This window comes from Gallinula chloropus (assembly GCF_964237585.1).
Source record: "Gallinula chloropus genome assembly, chromosome: 5".
NCBI classification, from domain to species: Eukaryota; Metazoa; Chordata; class Aves; order Gruiformes; family Rallidae; genus Gallinula; species Gallinula chloropus.
In genome coordinates, this window is record NC_140090.1 from 25,483,369 (window position 1) to 25,505,211 (window position 21,843).

At 37.3% G+C, this 21,843-nt stretch overlaps 1 protein-coding gene across 1 annotated transcript in view; it reads right to left on the reverse strand.

Moving 5' to 3' along the window:
• Positions 1-455: 455 nt before the first annotated feature.
• The window catches only part of CWC22 (CWC22 spliceosome associated protein homolog), a 32,958-nt gene continuing 11,570 nt past the window's right edge, over positions 456-21,843 (reverse strand). Inside the window, exons 13-19 of the mRNA XM_084265346.1 lie at positions 20,601-20,661; positions 8,380-8,457; positions 7,115-7,267; positions 6,125-6,252; positions 5,049-5,150; positions 4,748-4,947; positions 456-1,386 (exon numbers count right to left, since the gene is read on the reverse strand). Coding sequence (XP_084121472.1) covers positions 800-1,386; positions 4,748-4,947; positions 5,049-5,150; positions 6,125-6,252; positions 7,115-7,267; positions 8,380-8,457; positions 20,601-20,661 — 1,309 coding nt within the window. The 3' untranslated portion in view covers positions 456-799. The remainder of the gene's footprint in view (positions 1,387-4,747; positions 4,948-5,048; positions 5,151-6,124; positions 6,253-7,114; positions 7,268-8,379; positions 8,458-20,600; positions 20,662-21,843) is intronic.

The window sequence follows — 21,843 nt, forward strand, 5'->3', positions numbered from 1 at the left end:
ATTTTGATTGCTTAAAAAAAAAGAGGGATGTCACACTGGGAATAATATTCCTTAAATACTTCCTTTGTAGGGCTAGAGTTGAAGTCTATGACTTTAAAATCAAATTCATGGTTGAAAAACACCACAACCCACCCCCCCCATTTCTAAGATCCCAAGTGTAACTAGCTCAGGATGTTACAATATTAAAAAACATTGCGAAAAGTAACAGGACAAGTTGACACACTTTCAGATGTGACATTTAAAACAGCAATATTGCTTTCCCAATTTTTAACTCTTGAGGAAAAAAACTCAACTGAAGTATTTCCTGAAAATTCTGGTCAAACTTGCCTGCATGTTTGCAAAGGTGAAAGTAGATACAGCCACAGAACACCTGAGGCGTTCATGCTCATATCAAAGTTTTTACAAAGCCTTCCTTGTAACCTGAAATTCGTACATTTATCAGCCTTGATACCCGACTTTCAATTAACAAGCAAAGCTAAAACTTTATAGTCTAAGTTAAAATTAAAACAGTTGAAACTAAGTGACAGAAACATCCGTTTTGCTGAGATCTGAACAGTTTTATTCACAAAATAAACAGCTCCATCTGTCCAAAGGAAGATTTTAACAGAAAGACTCCACGCAACGGTTATAAAAAAGTGGTACTGAAAATTTGAAAAAGTCTGATAAAATTTACAAATGCAAACTATCACTTTGTACAAAATCTTTTTTTTGTTTTTTAAAGAAAGTTCAGTAATGGATTTCAAAATACAGTTTTAACAGCTCAGAAACGCACATTTATTATTCCAGCACTGGTTCAGTATTATTTTCGCCTGTGTGGGGAATTCTCCCTCCGCCTGTCCTCGTTCTTTCTGGATTCTCTGTACTGGTCAGAGTGACGGCTGTACTTCTCTCTGTATTTCTCTGAGCCATTTCTGTATCGGTCTTCTTGTTCCTCCTCCCTGGGACTGGAATCGTTACGGGCTCTCTCTCTGGATTTGGATCTTTCTCCTTTCCTACTGCGATGACCATTATCTTTGCTCCAGTATCTATTATCTTCCTCATCGGACAAAGAAGCTCTTCTCTCTGCTTTCTTAGGTTTTGAATTACTGTGTTTATTTTCTGGATCCTTACTTCTTTCATGGTTCCTGTCCTTTCCACTGTGGTAACTGTCTCTGCCATTGGACTCGTCTCTGCGATGGTATTTTGATATGTCATCTCTCCTGTGTGATTCTCTCACACTTCTGTGATTTCTTTCTGATTTGCTCTCAGTATCGCTTTTTTCCTCTTGCTGTCTCCTTCCAGTTTTCTTTTCAAGTGATTTCCTTCTCCTTTCTTGTTTTTTCCTGGAAACTTTATCAGATTCTCTACTCTTCTTCTGCATTCTCTTTCTTTTGGCTTTGGGAGCATCTGAAATTATAACAAATTATGGGAATAATATTGCATTTTAATTTATTACATGTAAGTTGTTAAATTGGAGGAAGTTCTAGAGAGTTTTTTTTTGTGGGAAAACTTCTGTAAGTCTGCATCTGGACAAAGGTTTCAAAATAATGAGCTTTGATTTTACTGCTCCCCCAGCCCTCAACTGACTGTCTCATCCAATGGCGAAACTTCATCCATTCTTGAATTGAGCAGGCTCTAATTATTTTTACACATCTGTATAAATCTTACTTTTAAAGGCCTGTATGCATTAGAGACTTTATTTTACATAAAGAGAAATTATCCATAAAAGCATGATCTGACTATCAAGCCCAAGCCTAGTTTCCATTTTTCCTCTACACTTCAGTACCTTTCAGTATCTCCACTGTTTAAGAACACAAGAACCTCATGTTAAAAAAAAAGCAAGGTCACAACACATCACCCAAAACCTTAAGAGCATACAAGTAAGATACCAGACAAGTCTTCTGCTTTTCATCCCACCTAAAAAGCCTGCATGCCTATCAAGAACATGATACAACTCGAAACAAAGAGAAACTCCTCCCTTAACTTTCAAAAAAACCCCCAAACCTGCACTCGAATGCAAAACATTACTAAACAGTCATGTCAGTGTTAAAACAGAGTGACTCACTAAATGAGAATCTGACTCAAGATCTGCAAACCTGTCGATCCAAGAATTTTTTGATTATGCAAGACATGCTTTTGTGTTTGAGTAGATTTCAAATTCTACATTCTGACAGAGGTCCAATAACCTTGCTCCCTCCCACACCCTGCCCAGTTAAATTGCTTAAGCATGAACAACACCTATTTGTACAGACATGGCTGCTCCTCATGAGTATCCATCAGCAGGGCTTGTATCCCTTACTGCTCTGTAAGTGATGCCTGACTTTTGAGAACCTCTACCCATCATTGTCCTCTTGTTGACTTGATACAAAAGGACCAGGCAGAGGCTGTAAAGTCCTATTAAAGCCCTCTCACAAATAATTTCTTTTTAAGAGAGCTCACCTTTCCCAGAGCATCCAGTCTCTTAAAATCATTTGCTTTTCCTATTACTTCCTGGAAAAGCTTATCAGTCAGTGGAGTTTAAAACAGCAGATGGAAAAAAGTCTGTAACAGTGTCCTCTGAAGAGAGGCATGCCAAAATGTCTTGAGGTTGTGGTACCACAGCACCATAACAATGGCCCTCTGGCTCATTTTCAGGAGAAATTGTTGACAAAGCTGGCACTATTTAAGATGAAAACTCTTGTGTTCCTAAATTCACAGTAGTGCTCACCTCAGTGGAAGAGGCCTTACTCCTTTCTGCTTGCTCTTTGTAAGGAACCTCCAGATTTCACACTACAGTATTTATCAGTAAACACTGAAGTCACACCCATTCAGAATAACCATTAATTCACCTTACTGTATGAGCTATAGTACTGTATCAGCTGTTTCTAATCAATTTTTGAAAGTTTTTATAGCCATAAATAGATTTTTACAGCCACAAACAGATTTAGTAGTACATCAAATATCTGAGCTCTATAGTAGCTGGTTAGTCTCATGGTTAAACTAAGGCTTACTGGCCTCCTGAAAAAGTGTGATATGGAACACTTCAGAGAGATTTTAATACTTTAAGGTTTTTAACAGTATTTTGCCCATTATTTTACATCAAACAGAATGCAGAAAAAGACCTGAGAATGTAAATACAAAAGGAACAAGCTGCTTTGATAACAGACAACTTTTGTCTGCTGCTGGTCCTGTTTTGGTTGTAATGACCTCTCCAGAGCAGTGCTGAGCTAGCTGGTGAAGTTCCACACATTAACTGTCACTAAGACAGTGACGTCTAGCTTTATGCTCAACTTGTGATCAGCAGTTTTTCTATTCTTTTGCATTGCACTGTTAAAACAATGAAATACTGCAGCACATTCCCCTGAAAAATGTGCTTCAACCATATCAAGTCATTTTAAGAACTTAAAGAGCCACATATACAGGAAGACTTGTAGATATAACCAGTAACGGAACTCAACCAAGTTATCTCCAATTAGCTTTCTAACCATTGTATTTATACAAGAATCAGGGGAAAAAAGAAAACCAAAACAAAAAAACCACAACAGTGAAACTAGGCTGCAAAGATATCAAACAAGTTTTAATGGAAGTGTTCCTGAGTGGAGAAAGGACAAGTAGTAAAAGGGAAGGTCCTAAACTTAAACTGAAGCGTTCCTACTAGCAGACTGCAGACTCAGTTGGTTTGTCACTAAGGACTTACCTCTCTGGTTCCTATCAAACAGCTCAGCAGAGCTGCAGCTGTCTATGCCGGAGCCATCTGGCTCTTTGCTGAACTAACACCTCCTCTGACCCTGTTTAACTGTGCCCTCCCCTAGTGCGCTGTCGTCATTCATGCGATTAATGCCATGACACACAAGTCAGGCTTTGAACAGTAAGATTGCAATGGAGAACAAAAATGCATTTCCAGAGCATGAGGGGTTCACACTGCTTTTATTTTATTAAATCAACACTTTCATTTCAAAAGCGTGTAATAAATCAAATTAACTTCGAATGAGCAAGATTCTGTGCTGTAAGAAGTCATGCTGTGTTATCACCTGCTCACGCTGTATGCAATGGGGAGACTGCACGCACCAACTCAGACTAGCATATACATTAGAGATAAAACAATGGTTCTGATGCTTCATGCCAAACAGGTCTGACATCAGCAGGATGGGATAAGATGCTAAATGCCGATTAAGATGCATAAAGCTGCAAAATACTAAATTGTTGGGAAAAAACTAATTGTTCCTTGGAGATTTCACATGGGATAAGGTCCTCAACTATATCATTACACAAATTCTTCCTGACAAAGAGTAGTTAGAAATGCAGACTCAGGAGGAGAGTACTTCATTTCTGACCCATGAAGAGGTACATGTTTACAGGGAAGTAGTATCAAGCTCACTCAACCAAGCCAAGCAAGAAAGCGTTGTAAACATTAGATTCTGCAAGTTCACCAGTAAGCATCCCACAGAGATATCAATAGGGAATGACTCTAATACCTTCATCCTCCACTGAACTGAAGAGATAGTATTGTGCAGCAGATATCAACTGTGTAAAAGAATAATCTATAAAACAGTGTTTCTCAAATATTTAAGGGCTTAAAAATGAAACTCATTTTTTCTAAACTTTAAAATAGGTTTTTATGAGTAATATTTAGCATTTTCAAACTTCTAAGTTTAAAAAAATTGACTAACTTAAGCAGAGTAACTACTACTATCCACAGCTAGTTTCCCCTCAAAACAAAGGCAGAAATAAATAGGTGTATAGAAGTAAATAGAAGAGACGTAAGTATTTATAGCTAGTGTTACAGTACCTGAGTCGCTGCTGTTGCTACTACTAGATGAGGAGTCACTGCTGCTGGATGACTCTGAGCTACTACTACTGCTGCTGTCAGAATCGGAATCTGAGGAAGAGTCTGTCTCTGAAGATGAAGAGGAATCTGATGACTCAACATCTTGTTTCTGTGTCATTATCATCTTTGGTGCATTTTTGAGATGTTCCCGTAATTCATCCCTAATAAACAAAAAAGAAAAAAATTTTCCAAAGTTTTTCTCTACTTTTTTTTAAGGGGAAGAGGAGGGTAGTGAATATCAAATCAGAAAAGTGTTTCTCACGTTAGTCCTCCAAGGCCAATAGAAGTGAAGAAATTGATGGCAAAGCGAGTGTTTCTTGGATTATCCCGAGGCAACAATCCCTCAAAGAAAGGCTGCAGTGTTCTGATAAAAACAAACATCTAGATTAAACATCCTATCATCTTAGCACTAGCTCTCACTGACATTAATAACCTGGGAAAGAAACTGCATGGACCTCCATAGGGCCGCAGAAGTTTCTTCTTTCTGTGCATTTTTCAGTACTTTCATTGTTTGTATCGGATGTAATGGATCAAAAAGCCATTTAAAAACTTGATCTTTATGAAAGCAAAAACTTCTTCACACACAAAACTAGTGCATACATGCTGTCAGGTTATGACAGTAGAAAGCCTGACGTTGGGAAGCCCTGAAGAGACTTGTGAAATTGCAGTAGCCTGTGATAGCAAAGGAAGGACAATACTTGTTGTCCAAGAAGTTCAAAGACCACGGTATCTATGCTGAAATCCCAAACTGGGCCCTAGGTACCGCTCCAAGTTTAAATTTACATGAGCTAAAGCACCTACTAAACTCAGTCATAGAAGAAATTCCCTTTTACAGGGAACAGCTCAAGCAACTGAAAAGAACATTGCCAGAATGCAACGTATTAAGTCACATACAGGTTTAAATGTGTAATTTACACTACACTTAGGGATTTATACTACACTTACGCTATACTATACTAATCCTATAAAAACTGGAATTAGTAGTTCTATGTTTTGTTTTTTCTAAATTTTGTCAGGAAAAAGAAGCCACAGTAACATTTATTAAAGAGCTACACAGGTGACAAAACACAAGACTTGCACTTAGTAAATTCTTACACGAGCTGAACCATCACCGGGGAGAAAAAAAGATACACCCTGGAAATGGTCGTGCATGTACTTGAACCCAAATTCATGATAACACACTCAAGGTAATGGAACTCTCTGCAGCTACTAAATCTATACAAGAACTTACTCTTGAACTACTGCAGTCCCAGTTGAACTTATAAACACTTTTCTTAACTGAATTTTTTCAGATGAAAAAACTAAATGTATAGTTTTGAAAATAACATTTCAACTTACTCATCTTTTAATCTTGCATTTAGATTAGGAAGTCCCATATATTCACTAAGTTCCTGAAAGAATATTTTGACAAAAATTCTACTGGAGGATGTGGTAGTTTCTTCACTCAGTATTATACATTCAAGGACCTGCAAATATTTAAAAAACAAATCAAACCTTAAATTTAAATATATATTCTTTCATTTATCTCAAAACACTACGTCCTCCAGAAACAGCTAATAAAGACTGATTAAAGTTATTTTAGTTTTGCAAGAACATAAACCCTGTAATTCCAACTCAAGACTATCTTCCTCAGAAATTCTTTCTACCACCTGGGAGGAGTTTCTAACTGTATTTATACTATTAATTCTTTAAGGATTTATTTTATCCGGGAAAGGTTTGTAAGAGAATGTTAGGTGGGTAAACTTCTGGGAAGTTAAAGATTTGGGACATAAGTTCTAAAGAGATGACTTGCATATGCCTCAAGAATGACAGTTGACTATGAAACAAGAACAAAACAGTAGGAAGAGATGTTACCTTGATAAAATAATGTAACATTAAAAAGCAAGAAATAAATTTCAGAATGCAAGATTGACTTTATTTATTGGGCATGCAAATCACAAAATGGCACACAAAACTTTTTCTTTATCCTTATATATAAAGATTTTTTTAAGGTTTCTTTAGGCTTTTTAGAGACTTTTCTGCTATTTATATTGCTGATTAGAAATTTAAAATTAAAAAAGTGTATTTTCATCAACCAATTCCAGCTGAGCTCCACAAAATAACAGCTTAAATCAATTCAAGAATAGGGAGAGATGATGACAATGCAGAGAGATGAAGAATGCAGAATCAACAGTGTCTGAGAAGATACTGAAAATAATCCAGTTTGCTGCAAATACAAGTAGTTCCAAATTGCAGAATAAATAAAACTAATGTAATATGTATTAGTTCTCAATACTGGAAATTAATTTTTGGAAAAGAAATCTAGGACAATAGCCGTTTTTTACTTACACTCCAGGGAATTGAATCGGTGTACAGTAGATGAGCAAACATCTTGGCAACATTCCTCAGTTTGTTCGTTTCCAAACGATGAATGGTATCATACTGCTCTTTGAAAATAGCTTCAAAGGATTCCATATATTCTTTTTTTAACATGCAGAAACGCTGAGACAACATTGTGCAATTTAAACCACCAGATTAAACAAAACATTAAACATGCAAATAACCTATATGTAAGTGACCTAACGGTGCAAATATTTACTGCAAGATTTTCCTTTTAAATAACACTTGGAGTAGAAAACACCTTCAAGTGGATACATCTTCTTGCTTTCAGCAGTTTGTCAGAACAAGAAACTCATCTACATTGCAAATTAGTAATTACCAGTTTTGAACTACAGCAAGTTATCCAGCAATTTCTTTTACTTCTACACATCCAGTTTGGAATGTAACCTGCTGTAACACTGGCAAATGTAATTCTTTTCATGGCGTCACCGACTACTTAAAATTAGAGAGGCAGCAGGCAACACAGAGCTAAGGTATTCTGGACATAAATATTCCAAAGCCATGGAAATTAACATTTATATTCTACTGAATACGTAGATTCATACAGTTAGTCCTTTGCAACTGTGAGCAGTATTTCCTCAAATGCTGGATAAAACATACAAATGGAAAAAAACCCAATCTCTTTCAGCACAACTTGCTCCCTTGACAAGTATTTTATTTTAGCCAGTCAGAAGGGGGAAAACTTAACCAAGAAATAAATGCAACTAAATTGACTGTTAAGTTATATTAAACCAAAGACCTAGCTGTTTACTGCAAAACAAACAATAAAGCCCACCCATAACCGCAGAACAGTAAGTGTTCAGCCTTGTGCTCCAGATAAAAAATAAAGTAGCTTTGAATGAAGTGGCAAAGGACAGGAGTCTCCAAAATTCATCTGCAGGACTAAAAGGACATTTTCTGGTAACTCATATACTTGTACCTCTTTTTAGTGCCATTCCTTTGCCACTAATTTATTGTTCTACCATAATGAGAAAATAGGGAGGCACAAAGAGCAACAATATAAAGAGAAAATGAGTCTTCTCATTCTGCATTCACTATGTTTATTACAATTAAAATGTTAATTCAATCAACTAATGCAATCAACTAATACAACCATTTCCAGAATGATAAAAAGACTATTAGTTTTATTTATCCATTAAAATTTGACATACAAAAACAGAGTAAACCAACAAACTTACCTACTATAAAGTACAAAATCTAAGAACAGCACTCACCCCTGCCAGTAACCCAAAGAACTTCTCGTATGTTCTTTGCTGAGCACAGCAGTCAAGTATCATATTGCAGAGCTCTTTCTAGTTTAAGGGAAAATAAAAATGTCTAGGTAAATTCACTGCAAAAAACCATTGTTACCAAGTACCAAAATACTGAAGAAAGCTGTATGTGGATGTGAGCTTTGAAGCAAGGCCAGTTACATAAAGCTTCATCGGCAACATCAGTAGTTTTCTGAATTTCTCGTGTTTTAGAAATTATCTGGGGCAATGAAAGTTACTTTTACCATTTGAATTTCTCATCTGCTTAAGCTAAAATTTTTGTGGTTTTGGTCAGTCAGTTTGGGTTTTGTTTTTTTAAACAGCATCAGTCCCTACATTAACAGAAAATGAAGATTTGTTACCACTTTCAAATGTTGAAATCTCCTACAGACAAGCCATTTGGGAACTCATGCTTAGCAGAGTATTTCTAAAATCAGAAATACCTACAGATTTTGGTATACACTATCATCTTTAATTTTTCAGCTATAATTTTCGCCACCAGCTCTGTTTACCATAAGCAAACAGCTGGTAACCTTTCATTGCAGTTGCTTCACCAGACAGGCCTAAGGGTGACATTCAGAAAGACTAAACTCAGCCTTGGCAGACTGATCTACCTAGACTTCCTCTGTAACCAAGACAGCAAGAGAAACTTTTCTAAAGCAGCTGTTGTGAGTCACCCTCCAGAACAGAATCTCCCCTCCTTGGTTAGGAATGAGCAGAGGAAACCTAGCTAGATTAGTTCCCTGAAATGTTTGTGCATCCCTCATCACTGCCTGCCTGCTTTCTTTTTTTCACTCATCTCCGTGGTGGACATGGATGTAAACACCAGCTTCAGCCATCCCCTTCAACTATCATGTTGAACTACTGTTCAACTATCTAGAACAATTAGAGCCAGTCTTTTTGAAACAGAAGTCTTCTGGCTCCCTTTCACCTTGTTCCCCAATACTACTGCCCCAAGATCATTATCTAATCACCCTCTGGCAGCTACCACGCCACATTCTTTCACACAAACCAAGCCAAGAATCAGAAGGAAATGCACGCTGGTATGGATTCTGGTTTGCATGTCATCTCTATGGGCAAAGCCCTTCCACCAGGAGTGATCTAGCCAAGTTAGCATATAGGAGTTTGGCTTTAAACTTATTCCTCTGACCTACAATGCAATTACAGACCGCAATACAGCTGTGAACGGCTTTAGGGTGCATTTGGAAACAATTCTTGAAGAGAGGTGAAGAAAACACTTCCATAGAAATTAAAAGTCATGAAATACACAGCACTTAAAGCAGGACTGCAGTCTTTCCCATTAACCTTTTTTTATTATTATTTTCTCGTAAGGCCAACTTCACAGATTAAACGAATTTATGCCATTCCCAAATAGGTTTTCAGCCATCACCTGTATATCTTTTATGATTAGTTAATTTCTCTTTGAGCTAACAACAGTCCCATTTTTAAATATCGGGTAATTTCAAGCATTTTGTCCTCTATCTTACCCTAGTTTCCTGTACCACATACCAGACTTCATACCCTCCCACTTGTGCCATTCCTCCAAGCATCTATTCCAAAAAGAAACTTCCTGCCCATCACAAAAACACAAATGAAATAAGAACTCAACCACACTGAGCAAGAAAAAAATACCCTCTCCAAACTGAGGCAGTACCACATGGAAACACCTTACTGATGTTTTTAAAGGCATTCTTTCATCACTGTCACACTCTGTTAGTGTGATGTATTAAAATGTACATTAACTTTTTATATTATTCTGCTTTACAGTAATGCTGCCGTTAATCAGTTTTTAAACAATAAAAAGGGTAAAGTGCTGATGCCACTGCTAATAAAGTCAGGAAGACTTGAAAAACAAATTAGTTTTCTTCCTCATCTTAAATGCAATTACAACATCGGCATCCCCTGTGGTTTACAGTAATTAAGTATTTTAATATTTTAATTAAATATCACTGTGATTTCTAGGAGGGTATCTTGAATAATCACACATATGAAAATAGATTTGCCCACAAAGACATTCCTGCTAGTGTTATCAAAACAAGTCCAGGTTAGGTCTAGAGTAACTGTCTTCCAGATTGAAAATTAAGAAACTTTCAAACGAGTTTTCTTTTTTGGGGTGTTTGTTTGTTTTTTTTTTTGGTTTTTTTTTTTTTCGTTTTGTTTGGTTTTTCTTTTTTTGGTTTGAGATGCATGACAAGTTCATGTAGCAATTGTAGCTTCATTTATAGTGTTAAAGGTTGGAAGCACAAAAAGGAGTTAACTAATGGTAACAGTTCTGGTGATGTTTATGGGAGGAAGGGCCCCTGTTTTAGTCCAGCACTTGCTTCAAAGAAGGCAATGAATTTGTTTCCCAGTTTTACAGGAAATTTATATACTGTGTTGTTTGACAATTTTTCTATAATGCTCAACATGTAACTAGTCAGCTCAGTTAAGAAAGTACGTACAGCTATCCAATCATGAAGTAAAACACCTGGTAAATACCTAACATCCCATATAGATAGTGAATCCTCTTTTGTAGAGATCTTTAATTCATTATTGTCTGACTGAAAAAACTCAGCACTTCCCAAAGGCACAGAAGATGAGGCGAAAACTCCTTCCAAATGCACTGCTTTTCTTACAGTTCTCCCTAAACATTTTCTACTGGCTCTTACCTAAACACGGTGATGGTTTAGACAGACTGTACCTCAACCTAGCATGGAAAGTACAATGGTACATTTAAAAATGCTAAAGGGTAAACTGGGAAAGGACAGAAAAATCCAACTTCTTTTTTTCCCCCAGCTTTACCAATTTAAAACCAGGCACACCCTGCCCACTCTATACTCTCTCAGCTTCACACAAAGGATGCGTTTGCTGCAAGTGGAAGAGCTGAAGCAGCTCAGCTTTCTCATTCCCTTCTGATCATGGATTCCTTTTTACAGTTACTACATTTTTTTCTATTTCATCTTCCCTTATTTCTTCTATTTCTTTTCTCTAACATATGCATTCAGCTAAGACCACAATTTCAGAGGTGTCCCGTGGGCTGCCTCCAAGAGGAGGTTCTGCTCTGTCCTCCCTAGCTGGAAGTGATGCAATTTCCACCTCCCCTCCTTTGCCAGCCACACAGCTCTGATCCATCCACCGCATACACAAGCTGAAGCAATCATGACACATCCCCACCTAGTGTAGCTCCTTAAAACATAAAACTATCCATCCCAGCACTTGGTTTCTACAATCATACAAGGAACCAAGGGAACTGATGTGCTGGAAGCTAGCAAAAGACATACAATGGGTTTGAAACAATGTGAAATTGGGAGTTACAGGAGATTAGTGCCTTGCATTTATACAGAGGTGTATTCTATTTCCAATTGCTACCTTAAAACTGTCTCTATTACTGCATATTTTAATGTGTCTGTCACGTGTGCCTGGTTTTTCCAGTATCTCTCCTCCTTCCCTTCTTCATTTGTCAAATTATCACTTAGAGCCAAAGCTGACAAGGCCATGGAAAGTGTTTCAGTAGCAGGGGGCTTCTGGGCAAGTTATGTTCAGTGCTTTTGCCAATTACTATACTGTCTCCAGGTCTGTCCTGTGTTTGATCAGCTAATGGTCTTTCTCAAATTTTACTGTCCCTTTATTTATGGTACCAGACCTGTAACATGCTACAGAGGAATCATTAATATGTTTTTAATCACACTGCTACAAGTTTGCAACACACACACAAAAGGGTCTGGTGAAATAATACATTGAAGTCCCACAGTACCTGATTCCCTTCCACCTAAAGGCTACACATGCCAAACAATTTTAAAGTGATGTCACTAAGGTAATCCAAGCAATTCCATCTCCTTACGTTAAATGCATACATACAGGTTTGGAAGATCAAATTCTAGTCTGAATTCTACCTAATGCCTGTTATCAGTAACACAGAAAGCAAGCTGGAGAGGGGCTGTTTACAAGGGCAGGGAGTGATAGGACAAGAGGTAACTGCTTTAAGCAGACGGAGGATAGGTTTAGATTAGGTTTAGATTAGACATTAGAAAAAAATCCTTCCTTGTGAGCACAGGCTGCCCAGAGAAGCTGTGGCTGTCCCCTCCTTGGCTATGTTCAAGGCCAGGTTGGATAGGGCTCTGGGCAACCTGAGCTAGTGGAAAGTGTCCTTGCCCATGGCAGGGGGGTTGGGACTAGAGGGTCTCTAAGCCCCTTCCCACCCAAACTGTTCAGTGATTCTGTAATTCTGCATGCCTTCCATACCTTCATTTGGTAGACATGTACCACAACATACAGAGAAAGGGCAAAATGCTCCTCAGTTATACAATGAAACTAGCCAGCTTCACCTCACTAGTATCTTTAATGTCATGAAGACATGCAATTATAGAAAACTTTTCTGCTTATTGGAAGTGTTTTGACATCTGTATCACCTGCCACATTTATATAGCACATGCAGACTATTTAAAAAAAAAAACACAATTAAGCTTCAAACACTCAAGATAGCTGAAAATGAATCAGGTTGTTTTTAAAGTATTTTCTGGTAGAAAAGAACTGAAAAAATTAAACTCATTAAAAGTTATGAGCATGTGTTTAAAATAATCTTATCTAATCACAGAATCGTAGGGGTTGGAAGGGATCTTGAGATATCATTAGGTCGTATTTAAAGGAGTAGTTTTAAAATATATCTACATTATTAACTGGAGAGAAAAAGGGTAAACTGGTTCCACAAATAGGTCTTTCCAAATTTTAACACAATATCTAGACACTGCACCTATATGTGCATTTCCTGATGTTGGCTACCTTGTCACAGAAATTCAAGCCACTGCAGAAGGAAGACCCTGTGCATCAAAATTTTATATCCTAGCTATAGAGTGCTCAGGAGCATGGTTGGTGGTTTTTTTGATGTTTTAGTCTTTTGAGGAAACTTACCAGTTGCAATGTCATGCAATAACAAAGGAAACCAGTGAATCTAAGAAATCACCAACTTGATCAAAACAAAATTATCAGCTTTAGATCATCCCACTCTATACCAGTTTTGTGGACTACATTCTCACTGAATGTCAAGTCAACGTAAGTACTTGTTATCTTCAAGACTCGATGCATAAATAGCACAAGAGGCACAGTGACACCCCCACCCCTCCAACTAGGACTGTTTCAAGCAAGTGTGACACCATCCTGTAAAAATGAAAATGTGCCAAACGCATAATTCTTTCAAGAAGGTTGTGCCTACAATAACTTTTCCCTTTTCAAGTAAAAAAAAAATAAATCCTGTGACCCGTTATTTTTGTCTGGGGTAAAGTGCATTGAGGAGCAGATATTCTTACAGAAGAGGCCCTAATTTCATTTATGCATGTTCCAAGCATTGCTGTATACAAGCTAGTTCTCATCACAACCCAAAAAAGGTACAAAAGCCCAAAAGCCTATCTATTTTAGGCCCACTTCCAGAGAGCAAGAACAATATATCGTTGGTTATCCCCATTCCTCCCTCCCTTGAAGAGACTGAGCAACAAGGTAAGAAATTTCCCTTTGTGCTCTCAGCTTGAAAGATGCTAAGGACCTTTTAAAATTAAGTATTCTGTAGTCCCTCATACATGCTTTTGTAAAGAAGGATCAACTCTCTAGCTAAGTAGTTGTCACTCCTGTCTAATTTTGCATTACTGTGAGGATCCTTAACTCTTCTTTCAACTAAAGCCATCAGAAACTGAAACATACTCCTCCAGGAACAGAGGCAACGAAAAGCTGTTAATGGAAAGCTTTAGGTAAAAAGCCTGCTTCTGACATTTTAGTAAGGTTTGTTTATGCACTTTCCTCATAGCTCAGAAGCCAGAACAACTGGTAATACCATATTCCTCTAGCTACAGTTTTAATTCATTTAGATTTTGTTCTTTGGTAATGCATGGGATTAATGTAGTTTAAAACAGATAACAATACTTTCTGAAAGAGACAGTGCGCTCTGCCAAGACTGAACATATGCCCAGAGAAGCAACTGTAGGGCTTGTTTAAAACAGCTTCTCACCAGCTACAGTAGACTATAATAATGCTTCTCAACTTCTGATCTGTAGGTTTCAGTGGGGTCTCAGTAACATTAAGAAAAGCAAGCCTCCTCCTATTCAATTCACCGCAAAAAAGACGAATTTAAAGTATTTGAATTTTTTTCCTTAAAAAAAACCAGAAACCAACACAAGAATTAAATTTGGAATACGTAACAAATTTAAATAGTACCTCTTGATGCAAAAGAACAGAACTAAGATACCAAAGTCAGATCAAAACCAGAAAAAAGGAATAAACCCTTTTGTTAAAGCTAAAAAATCCTCATGGAAGAGTAGGAGGGAACAGGAGAGTCCCAATGCACAGGAGGTGCATACAATCATCTACCCAGCTGAGTTACAGTAGCAACATTCACAGATTAGAAATAAAGGAAGCAGAGGCATGCTAGGTTAGCCAGAGTCCACTTGAAACCTACTCCTCAAGCCGGGATGGGCATCAGCACAACAGATTAGTAAAGTAACAAAATTGAGAAGGTTTTCATATCTTGACAAGAATTCAGAAGACAGGTCAGAAACAAAGGGGAGGATAATAATTTTGTTACAAAAAAAAAAAAAATCAGAAGCAGGAAGAGAGTGATATCATTTTATCTGCTTAAGTCATAAGAAAGAGCAACAGGAAAAACAAATTTAATTTGAATGGGCTTTTAGTAATAGATTGAGGAAAAAATCTAATAGAACTGAGAAGTGCTACAAGATGTCTTTTAAGAAACAGTGGTAGAACAAGAGGATGTACAAAACATCACACGCAGGGTGATGCTGAAAATATGGGAGACTGAAAAAGGATCAGGAAGAAAGTTTGTGACAAAGAAGTTTTGAAATGGTTTACTCACATTCCTATTAACAGACAAGGTACAACTACAGAGGAGACAATTTTGCTCAGTTTTGGTAACCACGACATGCCAAGAAAGGCTACAGACAGAAAAATTCCAAAAGGTTACAAAATACCCCTAAAAGATAAACAAGAAAGCATACTGGGAACATCTATCAAAGATTAATAAAATACAGAATTATACAAGACTTCATTTTGAATTATTAAAAAAGGGGCCTTTGACATAGCAGACAACATTGAACATGCTGTAGTCATCTGCAAAAGGATAAAAAAGGACGAAGCAGATCAAGAGTAATAAGGAGGATTAAACTAAGACAAGGTCCAGGTACAACAAGCAGGTATTACATTTCCAGAATCCTGAAGCAAAGAGAAAAAAAAAAAATAATGAGACTCAAGGAATAAAAGAAAAACTGGAAAGCTGGAAACAAAAACTGATCTTGCTAATCTGCAAAGCGTTGAAAGAAAAGGCGTGTTCTAAGGAAAGAAAAATGGGACACTGTGGCAGGCAAACTCCTCCTCCCCCCCCCCCCCCAAAAAAAGGGTGTGGGGAAAAAATAAACACTGAGCAGACCAAAATGAGTATTTTGAGGAAAAGGAATATACAGCTGCAGACTAAAAACTACCTGCATATAAATCAGATGGGAAACAGAAGATGGATGATTCTGTTTAGCAGCATCATTCACTTCTGAAAGAGCATTTCAGTTCACAGGAAAATGAAAAATCAGTTCATCTGAAGTCAGAACACAATTCTAGGGTGGTAAATTTAAAAACAAACACCCCCCCCCCCCCAAAGAAACACTGCCAACATTCCCCTCAGCACCTGGTACTATACCACAGTGCCAAAGAGCAGTATTATGTTGTTCTGTTCCATAGATGATCCATTTGAACTTTAATCCTCTTTCTGCAAGTCAGAGGGGTGAGACAGATCTATTACTGGTATTAAGCATACAAAGACTTGTGCTGCACAGCAGTTTGGGACACGACAATTTGATAATTCAACCACTGATAAAAACCTGCTAAATATACTCCTGAACTCAGCCCTGCTAAATCATGCCAAAAGTCTCTGTAAATAAAGATTTCCAGAACAAGTAACCTGCAAGAAAGTCGTTAAGACTGTATTAACCTCAAAGCTGTTGTTCATGTCTGTCTTTAGGTCTTCAATATTTTAATCGGTTTTTAGATTGTATTTAATTGACACCTCAGTACTCAAAACCTGTGGTAGAGTGTTAATGACAAAATTAAAGAAAGGTGATTTTAGTAAACAAAGCCTTCCAGAAGGAAAACACAAAGTCACTGTAAAATTAAGCTACATTTCAGCAAAATTTTGGCAATGAAAGTTTTAAGTTTCACCTGATATTTAAGGAATTGAAACTGTCGGTCAAACACTCTAGTACCTGCTTCTCCTGAGGACCATCGTTCACAGTAGGAGCTGGCATAGAGACTGAGCTCTTACCTACAGGAACTTCACTGTAAGAAACTGTCATCACCTCTTCTACACTCATCTAAATTGCAGTTTTCTTACAAGCAAGTTCAGCAAACATTTCATGCATTTCTCAAGATTGGTTAAAGTTTAGAATCATAAGGTGCAAAGAAATCATAAAGACACATCATCCTGCAGTACAGGTAGCTCTTCTTGGAGGGGTCTGTTTTACTAGAATTGCTTTATGGCAACAAAATAATACTGTAGTTTGTTTTGATAATGAAGGCAGTGGAAATCAATTCACTGAAGGCTTCAACAAAATATATTAACTTGAAAGAATAAAAGATGATTTTCCTTGTTTAAAATCTGGCAGTTAATTCATGTTGATTGTATTCAGGTTTTTATTCACATGTCAAATCCAATAAATCCTTGAATAACTGTATTGTCTGTGTTGGGTTGTACTTTCTGCTATCACACCCATCAGGAATCCTTGTTTTTCCCCTTTTGCTCCCATAAAAACTCCTTAAGAGCTGGAAGTCTATACAATGAATCATGGGTAGATACTAATTTATTTTATCCCTTTAGATATACATTTGCACAGACACAAAATGCCAAAAAAATAAAAAAAGAGACTTCTGCATTTTAAAAGCATCCCATTCAGAGCAATTACAGCCAAAACTCTATCACTTCAGATTCCAAAATAAATTATGCAAATACCACAAACTGCAATATTCAAATATTCTTGTTCATCTATATACAGTAGTTTTGAAAGAATATAAATTTTTGTATTAAATTTTTTGCATTAAAACCTGTGATGCTTAGTGAAATTTACACATTTTGCAAAGCACAAAGCAATAACAAAGTTGGAATGAGACATCACTGGAACAAGTAATATCGTCTAGAGACTTGACTAGACAGCTAACAGGATATCATATTTTATGTCCTCCAATCACTTGTTCTATAAAGGACATGAAAGTCAGTGGTAACATTTCAGAGATTAAAGAGCTGCTGGTCACAAAGCTACTGTACTCTAAATTAGTTGCCACTGTATTTAATTGATACCCAAGAGTTCTATATATTTAATTTACTCTAAGTCTCAAAACTAGAGCTGGGAGTTGCTCTTGAGAGCTTTCCTCAAGAGAAACAAAATTAAGAGAAACAATTTTTGTGTTCATAGTGCAAACCCCCAAACATGTTTGCCTGTTTATTTTTGCACACGAAGTAACATTCATGTATTTTTAATTTGTGATTGATAGAAGAAATATAAAGCTGCTCAAAGCCAAGACAGAAATAAAGCCCTTCCCAGGATTATGTAATAGAAAAAAACCCCAAAACAAAACAAAAATAATCAGTAAATTAGCACCCCATAACGTATATGGAAATTAACACCTTAAATTCCTCTGCGTTTGGTTATTTTTCTTTGCAGAAAGCAAAGGATTCACAGAAAGCAAGACAAAATAACCTGGCAGGAATATTAAGTCAAATAGCAAAAATGCTAAATAAAGGTTTGAATGAAAACCTACTCTTCTTTTATGCACCTAAGATTCTAGCTGGTTGTGTCTTTGGGGTTGGGTTTTTCTTCTTCCTCCATTAAATATCTCTTTTTTTTTTTCCTGATCAGATCTTGCCCAAAATAATTAACAGCTGGAAGAGAACGTATGGTATTTAATACCATTGAGTATTTAATACCAGTTGAGTAGTTCTCTGAGCAGTTACTTAACAAGCCATATAACAAGACGTATCTCCATTGCATGATCTAGTACCTATATTCTAGATTGTTCTCTCCTTTATAAAGCTGAATTGATTTGTTGGAAAACAAATCTTTAGAATTCATCTGGTTATGCTTCACCAATAATCATAATCCTATGCATGTTTAGTATTGCATTTCATTCACAAAATTAAAACATTAGGTAAGAAAATAATCAAATTCTGAGTTTACTGCAATGTAAATTCCTTAATAACAAAATCGTACAAGAACTGGAAAATAACAGAAAAAACAATTTCTGATTACTAGATTAAACCAAGTTTTCAAAGAACATCTAACTGTATCCCAGACCTCTACTTATTAGTTACTATTGCCCTAATAAGGTTGCTTCTGCAGAGTTTCAAATAAAAGAAATAGTGATAATTAAAACAAGAAAATTAACAGCACTCTCAAGTTCAACTCCCATGATGATAGCATACATCTAACTGAAAAGCTGTTTATGTAATCAGATGGGTATTTACATTCTACCAGGTTCCAGTGTAAGTACTAGCTGAAGGACCAGCTGTAGAGTTTCCTCCTCTGGAGACATTCAAAACCCACCCACATGCGTTCCTGTGTGACCTAATCTAGGTGATCCTGCTCTGGCAGGAGAGCTGGACTAGATCTTTTGAGGTCCCTTCCAACCCCTAACATTCTGTGATTCTGTGACAGTTTCCTTTATTTGAAAGCGTACCAATTGTACTGATTTTACACACAGTGTCTGAAGACAAAACAGATTGTAATCTTGGAGATCATCAGACAAAGCAATCAATTACAAGTGCTTTAATTCAAGACACTAGTATTCAAAGAGGATTGTGGAAGCAACAAAACACATTCTTTTAGCACTATGCTAAATTTCAAGCCCTACTGATAAAATCTACAGCTGCCTGCAAAAATTATCTTCAAGTTCTTTCCAAGACAGAGACCTGAGGACAACTGCCATGCTGCATACTTTTGTCATAGGCTAAAGTGTTTCAACCAACAAACTTTTTCAGGCTATAACCAAAAACCTGGCTGGACGGCCGAGCCCCAGGCATTGTGGTGAATGAAGTTAGATGTAGTTGACAGTCAGTCACAAACTGTAATCCCCTGGGCTCAGTACGGGGGCTACTTCTCATTCATATGTTTATCAAGGGAACTGAGTGTGACCTCAGTCAGTCTGCAGATGACACCAAGTTGTGTTGGAGCACTGATCTGCCTGGAGGTAGGAAGGCTCTACAGAAGGACGTGGACAGAAGAGATTAATAGGCTGAGGCCAACTGTAAGAGGTTCTGTAGGGCTAAGTACCAGGTCCTGCACTGCCACCCCCTGCAACACTACAGGTTTTGGGATGAGTGACTGGAAAGCTGCCTGGTGGGAAAGGACCCAAGGATGTTGGTCAACTGCTGGCTGAACATGAGCAAGCCGTGTTCCTAGGTGGCCAAGAAGGCCAACAGCATCCTGGCTTGTATAAGGAATAGTATGGCCATCAGGACTGTATTCAGCTCTTGTGAGGCCACACCTCAAATACCACATTCAGTTTCGGGCCTCACTCTACATGAAGATGTTGAAGTGTTGGGAGCATCTCTAAAGAAAAGCAACAAAGCTAGTGAAGGGTCTAGAGCACAGGTCCTATGAGGAGGGGCTGAGGGAACTGGGGCTGTTTAGTCCAGAGAAAAGGGGACTAAGAGGAGACCTTATCCCTTTTTACAACTACCTGAAAGAAGGGTGTAGCCAGGTAGGTGTCAGTCTCTTCTCCCAACTACCAAGTGACAGAACAAGAGGAAATGGCCTCAAGTTGCACCAAGGAAGATTTGGATAGGATATTAGGAAAAATTTCTTCACCAAAAGGGCTACCAAGATTTGGAATCGGCAGCCCAGGGAAGTGATTGAGTCACCAACCCTGGAGCTATTTAAAAGTCATGTAGATGTGGTGCTTAGGGACAGGGTTTAGTGGTGGACTTGGCAGTGCTAGGTTAACTGTCAGACTTGATGATCATAAAGGTCTTTTCCATCCCAAACAATTCTGTGGTTCTAGGATTTGCTCTAGAGGTTGTAAGACCCCTTTTAAGGAACAACAGCTGTAAGCAATCACTCTCATTCATCTACTTGCTACACAAACTAGGTCCCAGGACAAAAGTAAGGATTCTAGGTACTACCACAGCACTATTTCTTAATAATATTAAAAGAATAAGAAGCAAGGCTTACAGTCTGACTTTCAGGAAAGTCCATCTTCAGCAATTTGTGAGCACATTCTTCAAAGTCTAAGCTGCAATAATAGAAAAAAAACCAAACACTTCATTATCTGTGCAATGCATACTATGCTAGAAAAATTCCAAAAATATATTGACTGTTGGTGCTGAAACTTCATGTGCCTTGAAATAAAATATATCATTTACATTCAGAAAGCTGTTTGTTTTGTTGAGTTTTTTTGATGTGCTTTTTTTTCTTAAAGTATTTTGTATTTCATGAGTTTATATCTGAAAACCAATTCAAAGTCACTACATTTGCAGACAATGTGAAAACAAGGTTACTTGGGTAATTATTACTATTGCATCATCTTAAGCACAAACATGTGAGCTCATGTCACACATCCTGAAAAACACTGAAATCCAAGCAGTCTACATAAGCTCCAAAACCAGTATATACCACACTCTCCTCTTTGCAGTCTCATTCTCACACACTGAAAGCCTTTCTTTGGCTCCCAGTACCTCCTCCCACCCAAGTGTAAGATGAACAAACCTAGGCACAGCAAGAAAGCATTCAGTACTAACTTTAAGAAATATATGAACCTTTCATACATCTCAGTATGGTATTAAATTCTAACAATCAATACCACAACTACATTATCACACTCCTCACCCAGGTCCAGACCTGCCTACTTTGAATGATGGAACTGCGTGGTGTGCAACAGATTAGTATCTCCTTTCACCCAGGTGACAAAGGATTTACACCACTGTGTTTTGATTTGTTCCATGTACTACAAGAGGATTTCACTCTCAAGATGAATACAACTACAGTATACTTCAGTATCTGTATACTCATTTTCCAAACAGTTCAGATGGTAACATGCCTATATTGTACTACACTGCACAAGTGGATAAACTCTACAGCAACTCTACTCTAAAAGTGTCACAAGTTTTCTGAAGAAATGTTTTGTAATCTGAAGATCACTGACTTCTATTTATTCAGAAAAATCTTGATTACAGCAATCCTCATGGGAAAGTCCCAGTGCACTTCTAAAACATTGTGAATAAAGAAGACTTACCTTAGAATGAGAATTTGGGCACCCATTTGCCAAAACAGTCTGCTTTATACAATTAGGTCATATTGCATTGAGAACATTTCCCTGCCCTTTTTAATTTTTTTTCAATAAAAAAAAAATAAATACAATCACAAAGTAAAAAAATTCATCCTTTTCAAAACAACTACATTAGCAGGTGTAGAAATT